General features: G+C 44.8%; 1 protein-coding gene across 3 annotated transcripts; it reads left to right on the forward strand.

Moving 5' to 3' along the window:
• Window positions 1-4,045: 4,045 nt before the first annotated feature.
• Window positions 4,046-18,067, forward strand: LOC139317916 (dual specificity protein phosphatase 13B-like). Of its 3 annotated transcripts, XM_070945088.1 has the most exons (5): window positions 4,046-4,130; window positions 5,485-5,675; window positions 9,837-10,043; window positions 14,173-14,393; window positions 17,092-18,067. In XM_070945088.1, the coding sequence occupies exons 3-5, from the start codon at window positions 9,883-9,885 to the stop codon at window positions 17,313-17,315; spliced, it is 606 nt and encodes a 201-aa protein (XP_070801189.1). In that variant the 5' UTR covers window positions 4,046-4,130; window positions 5,485-5,675; window positions 9,837-9,882; the 3' UTR covers window positions 17,316-18,067. The 3 variants fall into 3 exon arrangements, with proteins under 3 accessions (XP_070801189.1, XP_070801188.1, XP_070801190.1); XM_070945087.1 differs by lacking the exon at window positions 5,485-5,675; XM_070945089.1 differs by lacking the exons at window positions 4,046-4,130; window positions 5,485-5,675 and adding an exon at window positions 8,468-8,510.
• The last annotated feature ends 190 nt before the right edge of the window (window positions 18,068-18,257 follow it).

The following is an 18,257-nucleotide window of genomic DNA, read 5'->3' on the forward strand; positions in this document are numbered from 1 at the left end:
TTTTACAGTATCTTTCCCCTGGAGTGGGGAGGGAATGGGGATTTTGCAGTAACCTTCCCCTGGAGTGGGGAAGGAATGGAGATTTTACAGTATCCTTCCCCTGCCACGCCTACCAAGCCATGCCATGCCATGCCCACCCAGCCACACTCACAGAACCGGTACTAAAAAAATTTGAAACCCACCACTGAAACCTACCCTTCATTCCATTTAGTCTATGTCAGGGGTATCAAACTCAAGGAGCTGGAGCCAGCCCACAGGGTACTTAGATCTGGCCTGCAGGGCCACCCTGGACACAGCAAAGGACTAGCTGCTGTTTTCGCTGGCAGAGGGTTGCAGGAGGCCGTCGCAGCTGAAAACGGAGCTCAGGAGCCTGTTTTCTCTGGCAGAGCATTCAGGCCATCACAGGCGCCCCCGACACAAGTGATGTCGAGCTGGCCATGCCTTCCCCATGCCCCCACGTCCCCCCGAGGTCAAACACAACCCTGATGTGGCCCTCAATGAAATCGAGTTTGGCATCCCTGGTCTATGTGTTCAGTCAATGGGTAATTATCATAGAAATATTATCCAAAGGCTGCAAAAATCCAGATCATTCATGAGATGCTAATCTTTTGCCACAACCTAGCAATCATCTGGGTTTTCCCAATTCCGATCCGGTCACATTTCAAATATGTTTCAGTTAAACTTGTGAGTTCCCAATGGGAACCAGAGCAAACACATTAAAAGCTTTCCTGTCGAAGGTTAAACATCTTATCTGGCCATTCTCCTGATCTGTAACATGAATGTCAGGTGTGCTTCCTTCAAAGTCCAGGAAAGAATGACCCAAACTCCATGTTTTATAGAGAAAGGTACTTTTACTAGAAATGAAGTGAACGCAACCACGGCTAAGCTGAAATTAAAGTAATAGGCGCGAAAAGTGCATATAGAAAGCATCCCCTCCCACTGTCCATCGTAAATCATCCAATCCAAAGGTCTCCCAGGGTCAGGTGGAAGCACGTCTGGCAGTGTCATCAATCAGGAATGCCACGACGGTTGACCCGATAGCCACTTCAAGGATTCAGTTTTGTTTCTTCCGAAGCCACGCCCCTCCTCCAGCACGCTTCCCCCCAAGCTCCCTAGCTCTTCCCCCTCCCGGTTCCTATGGCAGCCAAAACAGCAAAAGCAGAGTCTGACACCCTACCCTATTTACTTATGGCAACCAGAGGCATTACAACCAGAGACTTAACTAAAGTCAGCTGTTTGGATTATAGAACAGAATGTAGAACATCATCAGAGTTGGAAGGGACCTTGGAGGTCTTCTAATCCAACCCCCTACTTAGGCAGGAGTCCCTACACAATTACAAATGGCTGTCTAATTTCTTCTTAGAAGCCTCCAGTGATGAAGCATCCACAACTTCTGAAGGCAAGCCGTTCCACCAGTTAATTGTTCTCACTGTTAGGGAATTTCTCCTTAGTTCTAGGTTGCTTGCCTCCTTGGTTAGTTTCCACCCACTGCTTCTTGTCTTGCATTCTGGTGCTTTGGAAAAGAAGTCAACTATTTTCCAAATAATCTGGAAAATAACTTGGAGCAGAGGAAAGTATTATTTCCTCAGGTTTTGTGTGTTGTTCCAGAGCAACACCTAGTGTTCAAAGTGGGCAATCTACAATGCTTGGTGTCAAGTTTCGAAGTGCACTTTTGCAGTTGCAACCATTATTGCTTCTCGGCTTGCCAACGAACCAGGGGGGAGGGAAGGGGGCGATGGAATGTAGGTTCCAGACATCAAGAAGACAGCCGTGAGAGCCAAGGACACTCCAGCAGGTGTTTGCCAAAGCCAAAGCCTTTTTCTCATAGCAATACAATGAAACTCAATTGGACAATGTGACCTGTTCTAATGGGGGGGGAGGAAGAAGCCATACTTCAATTATGTGGGTTTGCACGGGAATTAGCTAGATCTGGTTTTGCCCTCTTCTGTGCTGAAATGATGTACTCAGTAAAGTTTTGCATTAAGAGATTGGATCGTCTCGGCCGTGCTTGCCTTGGTTGGGTTCGTCAGTCGGAATGTTGAGAGCTTGTTTACCACCTGTCCTGCAGACAAAGAAAACTAGATCTTTTGTCACATTGCAACCCGATGAAGTAATTGATAGAGAGCAAATCTGGCCTTCCTGTGCTCTAGAACACTTTGAATTATAGCTGCTTGAGAAAACCAGCAAAAGTTGGACCCCCACTCCTTGCCACAGATGTCTCCCTTCTGCCTGCAAAGTGGAGAAATCTGATTTTTCCAGCACTATCAGCTACAACGATGTGTAACCCAAAGGAAGCTGTGATTTCCAATGCAGTTTTTCCCAAGAGTGGTTCTGTTCATTGGCAAAGCCTCATGAGAGGTGAGGGGTGGGGGGGGGCTGAGCAAATGCTCAGGCCAGGACTCATCTGGAACAGCTGTCTCTTTTCAGGACAAACCTCTAAGCAGTGGTGAAATCTAAAATTTGTTACTACCGGTTCTGTGGGCGTGGCTTGTGGGGGGGATAATGTGACTGGGTGGGCGTGGCCAATATCTTTTTTTTTTACTTTTAAAACCATTTTTTCTACAACCTCTTCAGTGAAGAGGTTGTAAAAAAATGCTTTCAAAAGGCTCTGACAATTGTTTTTTTTTTAAATTTGATTTATATGCCGCCCTTCTCCGGAGACTCAGGGCGGCTTACAATGCGTTAAGCAATAGCCTTCATACTTTTGTATATTTATACAAAGTCAGCTTATTGCCCCCACAAACTGGGTCCTCAATTTACCTACCTTAGAAAGGATGGAAGGCTGAGTCAACCTTGAGCCTGGCAAGATTCGAACTTACTTTAATTGCAGACAGCTGGTGTTAAATTACAGTGCCTTGTCTGCAGAGCTATCCAGGCTCCTATCCCAGCTGAGTTGCCTGATCAGCAGAGGTTTTTTTAAAAAGCCTCTGCCGATCAGGCAATTCAGCTTGATTGTCAGAGGCATTTCTTTTAAATCCCTCTGACAATCCAAGCTGAGTTTTTTAAAAAGCCTCTGCCGATCAGGCAACTCAGCTTGGATCGTCAGAGGCATTTTTTAAAAAAAGGTTTCTTTTCTTTTAAAAGCCTTTGACGATCCCAGCTGAGCTGCGCAATTATCAGAGGCTTTTTTTTTTTACTTTTAAAAGCATTTTTTCAGCCCAAGAGGTTGTAGAAAAAATGCTTTTAAAAGTAAAAAAAAGCCTCTGATGATTGTGCGGCTCAGCTGGGCATGGGGGGGAGGGTGGGCAGGGATTTTTGCTACCGGTTCTCCGAACCACCCACCTCCATCGCTACCGGATCGGGTGATCCGGTCCGAACCGGAAACATTTCTCTCCTGCTCTAAAGCAGTCTTTTCAACCTTGGCAATTGAACAGTTATGAATTTTAAGTCTCAGAATTCCCCAGCCGGCATGCTGGGAGTTGAAGTCCACAAGTTTCAAGTTGCCAAGTTCAAAAACACAGCTCTAAAGCATATCGCCACAGGACGTCCATAATTAACATTCCCTATCTAATTTTAATAGATTCTGCATTTCTAATAGTAGCAAAACGTAAATAATTTGGCAAGCGCTGGATTTAAATTTTATGCAGTCCCAGGATACAAATTTAGAATAGCCCTTTTACTACTGTGTTTCCCTGAAAATAAGACCAGGTCTTATATTCATTTTTGCTCCAAAAGACGCATTAGGGCTTATTTTTTGGTTGGGTCTTATTTTCGAGGAAACAGGAGATTGCAAGGAAAATATATTGTAAGGTTAGCCTATCCCACTGAAAGTATAAATCCTCTCTAAATTGTCAGTCCTTTCCCAGGTTCTATTTTTTAAGAATCTTGAGCTACTTCTGCAATCTTTTGTAAAGTGATTTTCTCATATTTCTACTCTGATTACAGGATGCAGGGGCGAAGAAGCAGGCTGGAAGCCAGGCACAAGCCAAAAGTATCAGAAACTTAATCTATAAACACACCATGTAGAAATAGTGTTTATCCAGCACCAGCAGAGGGTTGGCTATTGGTGACTAAAAAAAGAAACCAGCCAGAAGGATTAAGCAATAGGCTTTATTACTGGTGGATGAAAGAGGCAAGAGCCTGCAAGGATTTTGCAGAAGATAACAAGCGAAATAACCAACTGCAACCAGGTACCAATCTTTCTGTTTGTAATTAACAGATTTAATTAACAGATTAACAGAGTTGGAAGGAACCTTGTAGGTCATCTGGTCCAAGCAGGAGACCCTACACCATTTCTGACAAATGGTAGTCCAATCTCTTCTTGAAAGCTTCCAGTGATGAAGCTTTCACAACTTCCGAAGGCAACTTCTGTTCCATGGGTTGATTGTTCTCACTATCAGAAAATTTCTCCTTATTTCCAGGTTGAATCTCTCCTTGATCAGTTTCCATCCATTATTCCTTGTCTGGCCATCAGGTGCTTTGGAAAATACCTTGACTCCCTCCTCTCTGTGGCAGCCCCTCAAATATTGCAACACTGCTATCATGTCTCCCCTAATAATAAGTGTAATTTGAAGAATGAACATCTCTTCTTAAGTAGTTTATGACCGTTTTTCGCACTTAACAACTGCTTCAGCATCCTCATGATCAAAATTCAGACACTTGGAAACTGGTTCCTATTTATGACAGTTGCAGTGTCCCAGGGTCACGGGATCCCCTTTTGCGACCTTCAGATGAGCAAAGTCAAAGGGAAGCCAGATTCACTTAACAACCCTGTTACTAACTTAACCCCTGCAGTGATTCACTTAAGAACCGTGGCAAGAACGGTGGTAAAATGGGTCAAAAACTCCCATAACAACTATCTTGCTTAGCAACAGAAATGTTGAGAGCTCAATTGTGTTCGTAATTCAAGGACTACCTTAAGGTCTCATGGCTAAAAAGAAATCTTTGGAGCTGCCTAAGGAACCCAGATACCTGCTCAGGGCACCCAGGTCTGTCTGAAAGGAAGCTTACAAGTCCCAATGTTTTCCCCCAAAACCTGGTTTTTGGTGAGCTTGAAGGAATTCATGCAGGGAGAAAATTCAGTTGCATGAATCAAATCCAGAGACTCCCAAGCTCCAATGTTATTTTAAACGGTAAAACCTCCTTAGGAGAGACAAGGACATCCAATTCATGATGTGATTTTGCCCTCGGTATCATCTAATATTAGACTGGGGATAAAAATATGGATGTCTTCCTTTATGTCAGAAGACATAGAAGACACAGATGTATTTAAAGCAGGGATAATGGCCTCTGGCAAAACTAGCTGTTTGCCACTGCAGAGATTTATCTCAAATAGACTGAAGCCTTCCAGACATATCTTCTGTTCTGTGAAGATATTCTATATTAAGTGACTTTTCCAATTTTCTATAAAAAAAAAAATAAGAAGGGAAGAGAAGACATTACTGAGTTCCAAGCGGTCAGTGCAATGCTTCTTAAGCTAAAAATGTCCCGGGAAGCAGTTTTTATCTGCGCCATCTCATCTATTGCTCCTTATGTACTACTCAGGGCCGAGGAAGCATCCCTGAACATTGCCTGAAGTCCAGGAGTGGGATTCAGCCAGTTCGGACTGGTTCAGATGAACCGGATGCTAATTTTACATCTGGTTCGCCAAACTAGTAGTTGCAAGGACTGGCTGGACCCTCTCACCCCACCCGACCACTTCCAGGAGTCTCCACGCGGCCTGTTTTGGATGCCAGGTAAGTGCAGCGCCCATGCAGAGGCTCTGGGAGGGCAAAAATACAGGCCTCTCGGAAGTTCCGGAAGTCTGCAAATGGGCCCATTTCCGGCCTCCTGAGGGCCTTCGGAGCCCGGAGGAGGCTGTTTTCACCCTCCCGGACATTCGAAGAAAGCCTCCGGAGCCTGGGGAGGGCAAAAAACGGGCCTCCCGCAAGTTCTGGAAATCCAAAAATGGGCCCGTTTCTGGCATCCAGAGGGACTCTGGAGCCTGGGGTAGGCCACGCCCACCCAGCAACCAGGCAGAGAACCGGTTGCTAAAATTTTTTAATCCCACCCCTTTTGAAGTCAGTAACGGGTTGGATGAAGGCAAACCTGGTTTAGCTCAACAGACAGAAGCACTGTAATTTAACACCAGCTATCTGCAATTAAAGTAAGATCGAATCTCGCCAGGCTCAAGGTTGACTCAGCCTTCCATCCTTTCTAAGGTAGGTAAATTGAGGACCCAGTTTGTGGGGGCAATAAGCTGACTTTGTATAAATATACAAAAGTATGAAGGCTATTGCTTAACGCATTGTAAGCCGCCCTGAGTCTCCAGAGAAGGGCGGCATATAAATCAAATTAAAAACAAAAAACAAAAAACCTGAAATCTTAGCCAACTAGTGAAACTGGATCTGGGGAACTGAAAGAGCAGGCCTGCAACTTGGATATATGTTCAATCAATCTCACCTGAATTCCCTGGATCACCAGGTCATGTAGAGGTTGCAGGAACAAACAATTTCACACAGTTGCACCAGTGTAGCAGTTGCATCACTTCCTGAGCTGGTTGCATTTGAGAGCGGTCATCCATGACTCAGTTATGTCCTCTCTTGGTTATTGCAATAGGCTCCACAGGGGGCTACATCATGCTTCTCAGCAAGCAAGGGGGTAAGCAATGTTGTGCACCCATGTTTGTTTGTTTGTTTGTTTGTTTGTTTGTTAAATTTATTTGTGTCCCATCTCACCACAAGGTGACCCTGGGTTACAAGGTTAAAAGCTGTAAAACTATGTTTGTGTGTATGAATGTGTCTGTGTGTGCGCACACACACATACCTGCATATTGCTATATATCAAATAGCAGCAAAATTATAAAATATGCCAAAAAGATGGGAAAGGGGGGGAGCAACCTGTGTGGGGAATGAGGTGGGATCAGTAGTGGGTTCCTCCCGGTTTGGCCCAGTTGGCTGAGCCAGTAGCGGTGACGATATGATGTCACCGACCCGGTTCTCTTTGTTTGGGACCTGGGCCCCCCGCCCCCCCGCACCGCCCCCGCCTGCATTATTCTTACCTTTTATTTGGCCCCACCCCCAATCTATTGCTGCCTCCTGAGTCCCAGCTGATCGGCTAGAAGGAAAAAACCTGTTTAAACTCTTGCCGCAGGGCTTAAAAGGCAGTGTGGTGGTAGACCAGTGCCTCCAAAAACAAATGAGTAGACCGGTGCCTCCAAAAATAAATGGGTAGACCAGTGCCTCCAAAAACAAATGAGTAGACCAGTGCCTCCAAAAACAAATGAGTAGACCGGTGCCTCCAAAAACAAATGGGTAGACTGATGCCTCCAAAAACAAATGAGTAGACCGGTGCCTCCAAAAACAAATGGGTAGACTGATGCCTCCAAAAACAAATGAGTAGACCGGTACAGCTCTGCAAGTAGTTAAAAGCCTGGTAGACCAGTACCTCTGCTAAATCCTAAAGAATTTTCACATGATCATCAAGCCATGCCCACAAAATAAGCCATGCCCACAGAACCGGTAGTAAAAAAATTTAGAACCCACCCCTGGGTGTGATCTGTTATTAGTCCATCAACCACCTCCAGCGTGTTGGAAGAAATATCCATCTCGTTCAGTTCCAAACTGGGAAAAAGACACTGGAAACAAGGAGGCTAATTGGAAAGATGGTTTAATGATGAAGCAGAACCACATGGGTTTGTGGTTCTGGGCAGCTGACCAGATGGAGTTCAAATGGGGGTGGGGGTTTATACCTACTCTTGAGCTTTGCACTTGAGAGCTTCCTGTTCCTGTTCAAGAGCATGTATTCTATTGGCTGTTGTCAGACTCCATGTAGGGTCCCTGTAGGGGTTATGTAGGGGTCATCGCTGGCTCTATAGGTAAAGTACAAATCCTAGGTGTCTGAGTTAAGTTCGGTTGAAGTTTCTGAGGGTGATGCAATGAGTGAAATACCCTTAGAAGATTGTGCAATGTAGTGAACTCTGTGTCTTCTTCTAAATGGTAGTGGGTTAATCCTATTATGTCCTGAAGGATCATGTCCTGTTCTTAATCCCATCACCCTGGACCTGAAGGTCTTTTGTTTTGTAGATAGGCTGGCCCAGTCTTTCTTAATGGGCACAAAATATCCACTGGGGGCAGAGAGACTGAGAGTCCTTTCTCTCTTTTTAAGAGCATGTTTCTCCATTTCTTATTTAGGGAAATATAATATTCTGCCTTTTTAATATTTCTCAAAATATTTCATTCTTCTAGGAGAGGGGTAGGTGCTAACTTTCTTCAAGCGTATGTAGAAACAGGAGGACAAAACCATAAGCCAAAGAATTTTAAAACAAGAGATTTGAGGAAAGAAAAAAAAAGGGGTGTGTGTCTAAACTAAAAGTAGTTTATGTCAACACAGCTCACTCTCCATATCTTTCTGCCTTTGCAAACAGTCCTGCTTCCACCATATCCATAAACAGCTTCCTGCACTGTTGAGCTGTGGTGGCGCAGTGGTTGAGTGCAGTATTGCAGGCTATTTCTGCTGACTGCCGGCTGCCTGCAATTTGGCATTCAAATCTCCCCAGGCTCAAGGTTGATTCAGCCTTCCATCCTTCCCAGGTGGGTAAAATGAGGACCCAGATTGTTGGGGGCAATAGGCTGACTCTGTAAACTGCTTAGAGAGGGCTGTAAAGCACTGCGAAGTGATATATAAGTCTAAGTGCTATTGCTATTGCACTGTTTTTGTGTCCTATAAGCTTCTCATCTCTCTGTCTTTGAAAATCTCATCAATTCAGTCCAATCACAATTGTCTTGGTCTTTCTCCATTTATCTTTTTCTTCATATTTTCTGGTTTGATCCAGTGGTGGGTTCCTCTCGGTTCTGTCCGGTTCTTTAGAATTGGTAGTAAAACTGGCGGGAGGCTCCGCCCACCTGCCCCGACATCATCATGGGTGATCTGCGCATGCGCAGAAGCGCACATGCACACACGCAATCCCATTGTGAACTGGGAGAACCACTCCTGGTTTGATCCTTATTCATTCTCTCTCAAATCTCCTTGAAGTCTTTCTATCCTGGTCACTCACTTTGTATTCAGTCCCCAATCATTCATCAACCCTTTATTCGCAGCTATCTTGTTCTGCTATATGTTTCCATGCTGAACTGGAAGAAGGAGACACTTTTTCCTCAATGGCCAACAAAGAAGCCATGGAGGAGGAGAAAAGAGCAATTTAGAACACTGTTCTAAATTGTTGTTGTTGTTAGTTGTTGTTAGTTGTGAAGTTGTGTCCGACCCATCGTGACCCCATGGACAACGTTCCTCCAGGCTTTCCTGTCCTCTACCATCCCCTGGAGTCCATTTAAGATCACGCCTACTGCTTCAGTAACTCTATCCAGCCACCTCATTCTCTGTCGTCCATTTCTTCTTTTATCCTCGGTCTTTCCCAGCATCAGGCTCTTCTCCAGTGAGTCCTTCCTTCTCGTTAGGTGGCCAAAGTATTTGAGTTTCCTCTTCAGGATCTGGCCTTCTAAACAGCAGTCAGGGTTGATCTCCTCTAGGACTGACCGGTTGGATGGCCTTGCAGTCCAAGGGACTCGTAGGAGTCTTCTCCAGCACCATAGTTCAAAGGCCTCGATTCTTTGGCGCTCAGCCTTCCTTATGGTCCAACTTTCACAGCCATACATTGCAACTGGGAAAACCCTAGCCTTGACTATCCATTTCATGGATCACTGCCTTGTCGTGGTGAAGGGGCTTGCACAGTGCAATGAAGCTATGAGCTATGACATGCAGGGCCACCCAAGACGGGCAGGTCATAGCAGAGAGCTCTGACAAAACGTGATCCACTGGAGAAGGAAATGGCAACCCACTCCAGTATCTTTGCCATGTTTAGAACACTAGTTATATGCAAAATATCATAATTAATGGAAACCCTAACTCTTTGTTTCCAGGAAGGTCAGCGGGGAATCATCGTTTGAACAGAAGTATAGAGCAGCCATGACCAATCTAAGCACTTGTTCTTTCCACAATCCCAGTCCAGAGAGGAAAAACCGTTATGAGACCCCAGCATTGTCTGAACTGCAGAGACTGGTATGGGCCAGAGGAGGATCTGACAATCATGTGGACCAAGTGTGGCCAAACCTCTACCTTGGAGATGCGTAAGTAGGATGGTTGCTTAGAAGCATTATCTACTCATCACTCTCTTTTTCAAAAGCGTCCCAAAAGTGCCTTCACCTCCAGAGATTCAACAGGGCTCATTGATACATTTCCCCCTCCAATAGGAGAGTCCACAAGCCAAGATGGTGATGGGGACAATGCAATCAAGGCTCTGGTTTTTCTGTACATCACATCTCAACCTTTTGGGACCATTAACCTTAGACATCCCTCTGAAGATTTCTGCCATAATTTATCTACCCTTCTGAGAGGGAGATGGGAAGTCAACCCATTCTTACCACTGAGACTCATGGGAAGGGAGGAGACCAGTGGTGGGATTCAAATAATTTAACAATCAGTTCTCTGCCCTAATGACTGGCTGGTTGGGCGTGGCCATGGTGGGTCACATGGTGGGCCTCCTGCACACCCCTGGGAGCAAAAACAGGCCACGAGGGGGACGCGCCACACACACCCACGCCTCGCTTTGGGCCTAGGAGGCCTCCCTGCACTTACCTGAGAGCCAAAATGGGGCACGTGGGGACTCCTAGAAAGGGAGGGGCAGGGAGGGGAGTGGAGGGGTGGAGCCAGCCAGCAATTTAACTATTGGTTTGCCCAAACCAGCCCAAACCGGATGAATTCCACCGCTGGAGGAGATCCATTGTTGTTGGAAACGATCCAATGTAGGGAGCCCAATAAAATGAAATGGAGTGCGAGTTTTACCCACTCAATTTTGATTTATTTATTCCCTTATTTATTTAGCAACATTTATAAACCACCTGAATGTGATCAACTTAGTTAATTAAAAAGACCAAGGAACGCTACTCATTTTGTGTTTCTAATAGCTAGGGATTGTGAAACTTTCTGTGAAATAGTCAAAGGAGGGTGATTTTTATTAGTCTTGGGTATCTTATTCACCATTAAAGCTGACCCCAGCCAGAACATAGAACAACACAGAGAAGCAGTGGAAGGTCAGAAGATGTGGAGTGAACTGGACCAGAGAATTGCCAAGAGTCGGACATTACTGAATGGATGATGTCGTCACCATCAGCATGTTATTTTTCACCTTTTTAAAATTACCTTGGCCACTTGGACCTGTGTGGATTTCAACTCCCAAAATTCTGGGTGTCCAAGGTTGAGAGACACTGATGTAAGATGTAATGCAGAGATAGAGTTCTTTTTTAAAAAAAGAAGGAAGGAAGGAAGGAAAGAAAGAAAGAGAAAGAAAGAAAGAAGAAAGGAAGAAAGAAAGAAAGAAAGAAAGAAAGAAAGAAAGAAAGAAAGAAAGAAAGAAAGAAAGAAAGAAAGAAAGAAAGAAAGAAAGAAAGAGGACATGGTTAGTTGCTTGCAGGATCCCCAAATTCATTTTTTTCCAGCAAAATCTTGGAAGTCTTCAATTCCATGGAAAATAAATGAATGGCTGAGTCGCCATCTATGTGCAATGAAGTGGCACAGACCTGGCATGGGTGGAGCGTAAAAACCACATATTGTAGGTAAATGTGCTAATATTTGGTGGCCAAAAATCAGAGGACGCCTGGTAGTCAGTGGTGGGATTCAAGTAATTTAACAACTAGTTCTCTGCCCTAATGATTTCTTCCAACAACCAGTTTGCCAAACTGCTCAGAAAGTTAACAACCAGTTCTCCCGAAGTGGTGCGAACTGGCTGAATCCCACCACTGCTGGTAGTACATTTTCTCACTAGCACATTTTAATAAATGCATAGAGGGAGGGGTGAAATCCAGCCGGTTCTATCCGGCCCGGGCGAACTGGTAGCGGTGGCTGCGGGAGGCTCCGCCCACCTGCACAGACGTCATGACATCGCTTTTTTGCGACATTTTAAGTCTCTGCGCATGCACAGAAGACTTTGCGCATGTGCAGACAATGGCATGCACGAGCAGAGCAAGTGCGCACGTGGTGCGCACACGTTGGCAAACCGGGAGGGAAGATAAGTAAATTTCACCCCTGCATAGAGGTAAGTTCTTGTGAGCTCCTGAAAGCTTCTCCATTTAATTATGTTTGTTAGTCTGAAAACACATTTCCAGGCTCCAGCATTCTGCATACCCTGATAATTGTTTTCATCATCCATACTGAAGGATCATTAGACAGACGTTCACTTGAGGATAATTAAAAACCAGAGCCGTCATGACTCTTGTCAAACCATTCCAATCAAACCGCTAGCGATGATGTCTAGAACATCTGGTCTGTGAACCAGCGATGGAGGAGAATTCCAGGCCCAGGGCCTAGTGAAGGGAACACTGTCAATCAACCCATATTTCGTGATCAAAGCTGAACATTTTTCACTTTGATCAAGAGAGTTGCCCGGGGCTTACAAACATCACAGCCTCTGAATAAGCTAGGAGAATTCCTGGAGGCCCTTGTCCCAGCATTAAGAGGAAGAAAAACAAATTCTGCTCATTTCTTTTTCGCTTCAATAGCTAACCAGGAAGGAGGCGACCAAGTGGGAGGCAATGGATCTATTACTCCTGGACGGAGTGGGTTGCAAGTAGCTGAAATTCAGTTGATAGGAGCCTCTGTGGGCTTCGGCATGATATTCAACGGTGACCAAGAAGTGATTTATTTATTTTATATTTACAGTATATATTAGACTTAAAAGCCACCTCCCTCACAAAGTGACTCTGGTGTCTAAATAATAGCAATAGCAATAGCACGTAGACTTATATACTGCTTCACAGCCCTCTCTAAGCGGTTTACAGAGTCAGCGTCTTGCCCCCAACAATCCGGGTCTTCATTTTACCGACTTCGGAAGGATGGAAGCAGAGGTGGGATTCACATCATTTACCTACTGGTTCTCCTAGCACCAAAAATGTGAGCGTGTGCATGCGCCTGGCCTTCTGCGCATGCATGTTGTGGTCCACCAGGAACCTGTGGAGCTGGCAGCGGAGTCGGACAGCAATGAGGCTGAGGAAGAACATGGACCAGTCCTGGAGACTGGGGCAGGCCCGGATGGGACCAGGACCATCAGGGTGTGATGTGCAGACTCCGGAGCCTCCAGAGGCTGACAGTAGAGAGGCAGAGGAACAGGAGGAGTCTGTTCCTAGTGCACGTATCAGAAGAGCTGCCAGAAGGCAAGAGCAGCTAAAGCAAAGAGGATGACTCGGGAGTAGGGCCAAGAAATGATTGGCCCCTCCCATAAGGCTTAAAAGACCACCAACGGCTCTTGGGCTCTTTGTCAAAAAACAATGTTGATAGTACTGCTGCACTTATCTCTTGTCGATGTCTTCTGCTTTTGAACTTTTGCCAAGAGAAGCCTTTGGCAGTTTGCCTAATTATACCAAGGTTGGTAATTAGACTGAAGAATTTGTGTTATGGAGAGTTTGTTTTAATTTAGTCTGGACTACGCTGAGAATGAGTTAATTCTCAGCTGTTCTGATAAAGTCTGTTTGTTTTTGAACTGTTTGCATTTAATACTAACTACTTGGGCCTTGGTCACAACAATGGTCTTTGCTCATGCGTGTGCCTTCCGTGCATACGCCCAGCCTCAAAAACGTGCCTAAACAGGACAGTATAGAGCCGGATGGGTGGGTGGATGGGCCCACCCGCGATTTCTGCTACCGGTTCGCCTGAACCGGTCCGAACCGGCTGAATACCACCTCTGAATGGAAGGCTGAGTCAACCTTGAGCCTGGTGAGATTCAAATTGCCAAATTGCAGGCAGGCAGGCAGGCAGCAGAAGTAATCTGCAGTACTGCATACTAACCACTGCACTACCGCGGCTCTCAGACATAAAAACCTGTATGAATCTCTGAATACAAGTATAAAGTAACATTTAACATTCAGAATAACTAAACCCATGGCACCATGTTTTTCTGTGAGCCCCAAATGAGTCGGCAGAGCCAGGTCTTCAGATGTTTGCGAAAGGCCAAGAGAATGTGGGGGAAACCTCACCCCAGGCGGGGGGGGGAAGGGGAAGGAGACTGTTCCAAAGGATGGAAGCAATTGATAGAGAAGGCTCTCTTCCTGAATCCTGCCAGTCAAAGTTCTTTAATTGATGGCTTCCGCAGCATACCCTCCCTGCCTGACCAGGTGGAGTGGGCCAATGTAATGGGGGCAAAGATAGCTCTCCAGTTTTTCTCTTTTTTCGATTGTCTTTTGACAAGCCTTGATTGTCTTTTGACAGATGGGCAGCAAGAAGTAAATCCATTCTTCAGAGCATTGGCATCACTCATATCCTTAATGCAGCCGACGGGCCCTACAACATCAACACTGGAGCACGTTATTACCGAGACCTGCCGATTCAGTACTACGGAGTGCAAGCTTTTGATGACAATTCGTTTGACATAAGCGTCTTCTTCCACGAAGCTGCCGATTTCATACACAAGGCCTTAAATACTGCAGGAGGTAAGAGTAGATTTTTTAAGAAATATGAAGAATGGCATCCAAAAAAAAGGCTGTGCTTTCAGTGCTTATTTTGGTTCAGGAAAGCTTCTCTGGATAGTCTTCTGGCCCATAATTACCAATGGTTATAAACAGTGGTGGGATTCAGCCGGTTTGGGCCTGTTTGGGTGAACCGGTAGTTAAACTGCTGGCTAGCTCCGCCCCTTCCCACCCACCCCTTCCAGGAATCCCCACGCGCTCCATTTTGGCTCCCAGGTAAGTGCAGGGAAGCCTCCTAGGCCTGAAATGGGGTGTGGAGGAGGACAGCGTGGCCCCCTGCAGCCCATTTTCGCTTGCCAGGAGGCCTCAGGGAGGCCTCCTAGGGCTGTTTTTGCTCCCAGGAGGCTTCAGGGAGGCCTCCTAGGCCCAAAACGGGGCATGGGGGTGTGGCACACACCCCCAGCCTGTTTTTGCTCCCAGGGGGTGCAGGGAGGCCTACTAGGCCCAAAACGGGGCATGGGAGTATGGCGCACCCCCCAGCCTGTTTTTGCTCCCAGGGGATACCTACTAAGCCCAAAATGGGGTGCGGAGGCGCGGGAGGTGTGGGGGGTGCGGCACGTCTCCCCCATGGCCTGTTTTTGCTCCCAGGGGGGTGCAGGAGGCCCAGTGATGCCTGTCACACCCCCTGGCCATGCCCACCATGGCCATACCCACCCAGCTGGTCATTAGGGCAGAGAACTGGTTGTTAAATTATTTAAATCCCACCACTGGTTATAAAGTGAAAACAGATTTGTTTAATTCTTCATGCTTAGAGCTGGGATTTTTCTACACCACGTAAATAAGAAAAAGAAGTTGTCTTGTAAGCTTGGAAAAGCAACATGATCTAAAGTTGAGTTCAGCTTCTCAGAACTTCATGGAGACAACCATGCTAACTCTTGGGAGCAATGCAGAATTGGTTCAAAATGATTTTCCAAATCTTCCCAAGAGCCTCTTCAACAGTGCTTTGAAAAGTTGTAGTAGTAATAATAATAAAAATAATAATTTTTAAATAGTTGACTGAGTTTCATGTTTAATGAATAAAAGAGATGATAATAATAATAATAATAATAATAATAATAATAATAATAATAATAATAATAATACCTGGTGATGCACGAATTGAAGAGAAACAGCTAGAAAAAATAACAAAATATCGCGATCTGTAAGTTGAAGTTGAGCGATTGTGGAGGAAGAAATCAATGGTTGTACCTATAGTAACAGAGGCCCTTGAGCAATACCCAAAAGGCTGCTTAGATACATGGGAATTTTGAACTTATTAGACCTGAATATCCTGACTTTGCAAAAAAACCACCCTACTCGGAACTGCTTATATACTCAGACGCTATCTTAACACCTTTTAGGTCCTTGGCTAGGATTTGAACTGTTAAGTTTTTACTAGTCACAGATTGTGAATCGAATTGAAGATTAAATCAATCATCATCATCATCATTATCTCTTTTATTCATTAAACATGAAACTCAGTCAACTGAACATTCACAATGGCATCACAAATACCATTGACTGGTGCTAATGGCTGATACGGGTTGCTGCCAGCGTCCTAGGTATCAACCAAGTACCTTCTTAAGATGTATGATGTTCCAAATAGCGCAGTTTTTTGCAGTTCCACTGGTGTTATTGCAGGAAGCTGCAATTTGTTGATGTACCTTATAAAATTCTTGGACATGGTACCAAGTGCCCCGATGACAATGAGTATCACTGTTACATGTTTTTATTATCTTTATTCATTAAATATGAAATTCAGTCAACTGAACATTCAAAAATGCATCACAAATACCATTGACTGGTGCTAATGGTTGATATGGGTTGCTGCCAGCATTGTAGGTATCAACCAAGTACCTTCTTAAGGTACTTGGTTGGAGGTTCTTAAGGTACTTGGTTGGTTTGTTAAGGACATTATTATTATTATTATTATTATTATTATTATTATTATTTAATCTTTAGTGAGATTCACAGCCTTTGAGGCTGGTTAATAGCTCAGCAGCTCGAGTCCTAACCAAGGACCTAGGAACCGTTAAGGTATCGTCGGAGGATGTAAGCTGTTCCGAGTAAGGTGGTTTTTTGTAGAGTCAAAATGTTCAAGTCCGGCAAATTTAGAATTTCTAAATAGCAGGGTAGCCCTTTGGGTATTGCTCCAAGGGCTCCAATTACAATCGGGACAACACACGATTTCTTTTTCCACAGTCGCTCAACTTCAATTTGTAAGTCCCGGTACTTTGTGATTTTTTCTTGCTGCTTATCTTCAATTCGTGCATCACCAGGTATTGCAATGTCAATGAACCAAATTATTATTATTATTATTATTATTATTATTATTATTATTATTATTATTATTATTATCATCATCATCATCATCATCATCATCATCATCATTGGAGCACTTGGCACCATGTCCAAGAATTTTACAAAACACATTAAGCTTCCTGCAATAACACCAGAGGAACTGCAAAAAACTGCGCTACTCAGAACATCGTACATCTTAAGAAGAAGAAAATGCCCCGTTTTTGCTCCCAGGGGGGTGCAGGAGGCCGAGTGCTGCCTATCACACCCCTTGGCCACTCCCACCATGGCCACGTCCACCCAGCCAGTCATTAGGGCAGAGAACCGGTTGCTAAATTATATGAATCCCGCCACTGCTGAAGTTGCTTTTGTTATGTCTTTCCAGGCAAGGTCTTTGTCCATTGTGCTATGGGGCTAAGCCGTTCGGCCACTTTAGTGTTGGCGTACTTGATGATCCATGAAAACCTGACACTTGTGGAAGCCTTGAAATCAGTGGACTCTCACAGAGGAATCTGTCCAAACACCGGATTCCTCAGCCAGCTCCGAGCCTTGGACATCAAATTAAACAATGAAAAGAAGAGAGATAACACTATGGCGAAAGGGGACTGAATAACTCTGCAAATATAGGAATTCTGCAGCATCGATGCTTTCATTTGGAACGATTCAATCAGCAAAACCTTCTACTGAGACTGGGAGGGAAGAAATGCTTCCTTTTAATGTAGTAAAACACATGGAGCAGAGTGAAAATGGGAATAATATTAAATATAAAGAAGACCAAACTCATGACAATAAGCAAAACAACCACCCTTAGAATTAACAAGATACTGAAGTGGTGGATAGTGTAGAAAGTTAGCACCTGCCCCTTTCCTAGAAGAACAAAATATTCTAGGAAATATTAAAAAGGCAGAATATTGTATTTCCCTGGATGAGAAAAGGAGAAACGTGTTTTTAAAGACAAAGAGCAGCTCTCTGCAGTTCCCTGCCCCCAGCAGATATTTGGTGCACATTAAGACTGGGCCAGCCTATCTGCAAGACAAAAGTCCTCCAGCTCCAGGGTGATGGGATTAAGACATGACCCCTCAGGACATAATAGGATTAGCCCTCTACCCATCTAACAGCAGGGCTCACTGCATTGCGAAATCACCTGGGGACATTACATCAGGCCAAGGTTCAACCAAAGTTGATTCAGACAAATATGATTCCATATGGGAGTCTGACAGCAACCAATAGAATACATGCTCTTGCCACAGGAACAGGAAGCTCAAGGGCAAGGCCCAAGAGAGGGTTTAAATAACCCTCACTCCCCACTCCATGTGTTCAGCAGCCCAATACCTCAAATCCATCAATAAACCATCTTTCCAATCAGCCTCCATGCTTCCAGTGTCTTTCTCCCCGCTTGGAACTGAACCCAGATGGATATTTTTTTCCCAACAATACTTCTGCCTTTCAGAATCAACCATCAGTAGTAAAGGGAGAAGCAGGCAAGAAAAGCACTGCCGACTTGCATTTGATATACACGAAGGGTTTGGAAAAGATATTCAAATGTTGTGA

Source organism: Pituophis catenifer, unplaced genomic scaffold, assembly GCF_029215685.1.
Source record: "Pituophis catenifer annectens isolate HBS135680 unplaced genomic scaffold, rPitCat1.0.hap2 SCAF_6, whole genome shotgun sequence".
Classification (NCBI taxonomy): Eukaryota; Metazoa; Chordata; class Lepidosauria; order Squamata; family Colubridae; genus Pituophis; species Pituophis catenifer.

Coding starts and splice junctions, on each gene's coding strand:
- LOC139317916 (XM_070945088.1), top strand. CDS start 9,883: ATGACCAATCTAAGCACTTGTTCTTTCCACAATCCCAGTCCAGAGAGG. Junction 10,044..14,172: donor AACCTCTACCTTGGAGATGC/GTAAGTAGGATG, acceptor GTCTTTTGACAG/ATGGGCAGCAAGAAGTAAAT. Junction 14,394..17,091: donor GGCCTTAAATACTGCAGGAG/GTAAGAGTAGAT, acceptor ATGTCTTTCCAG/GCAAGGTCTTTGTCCATTGT.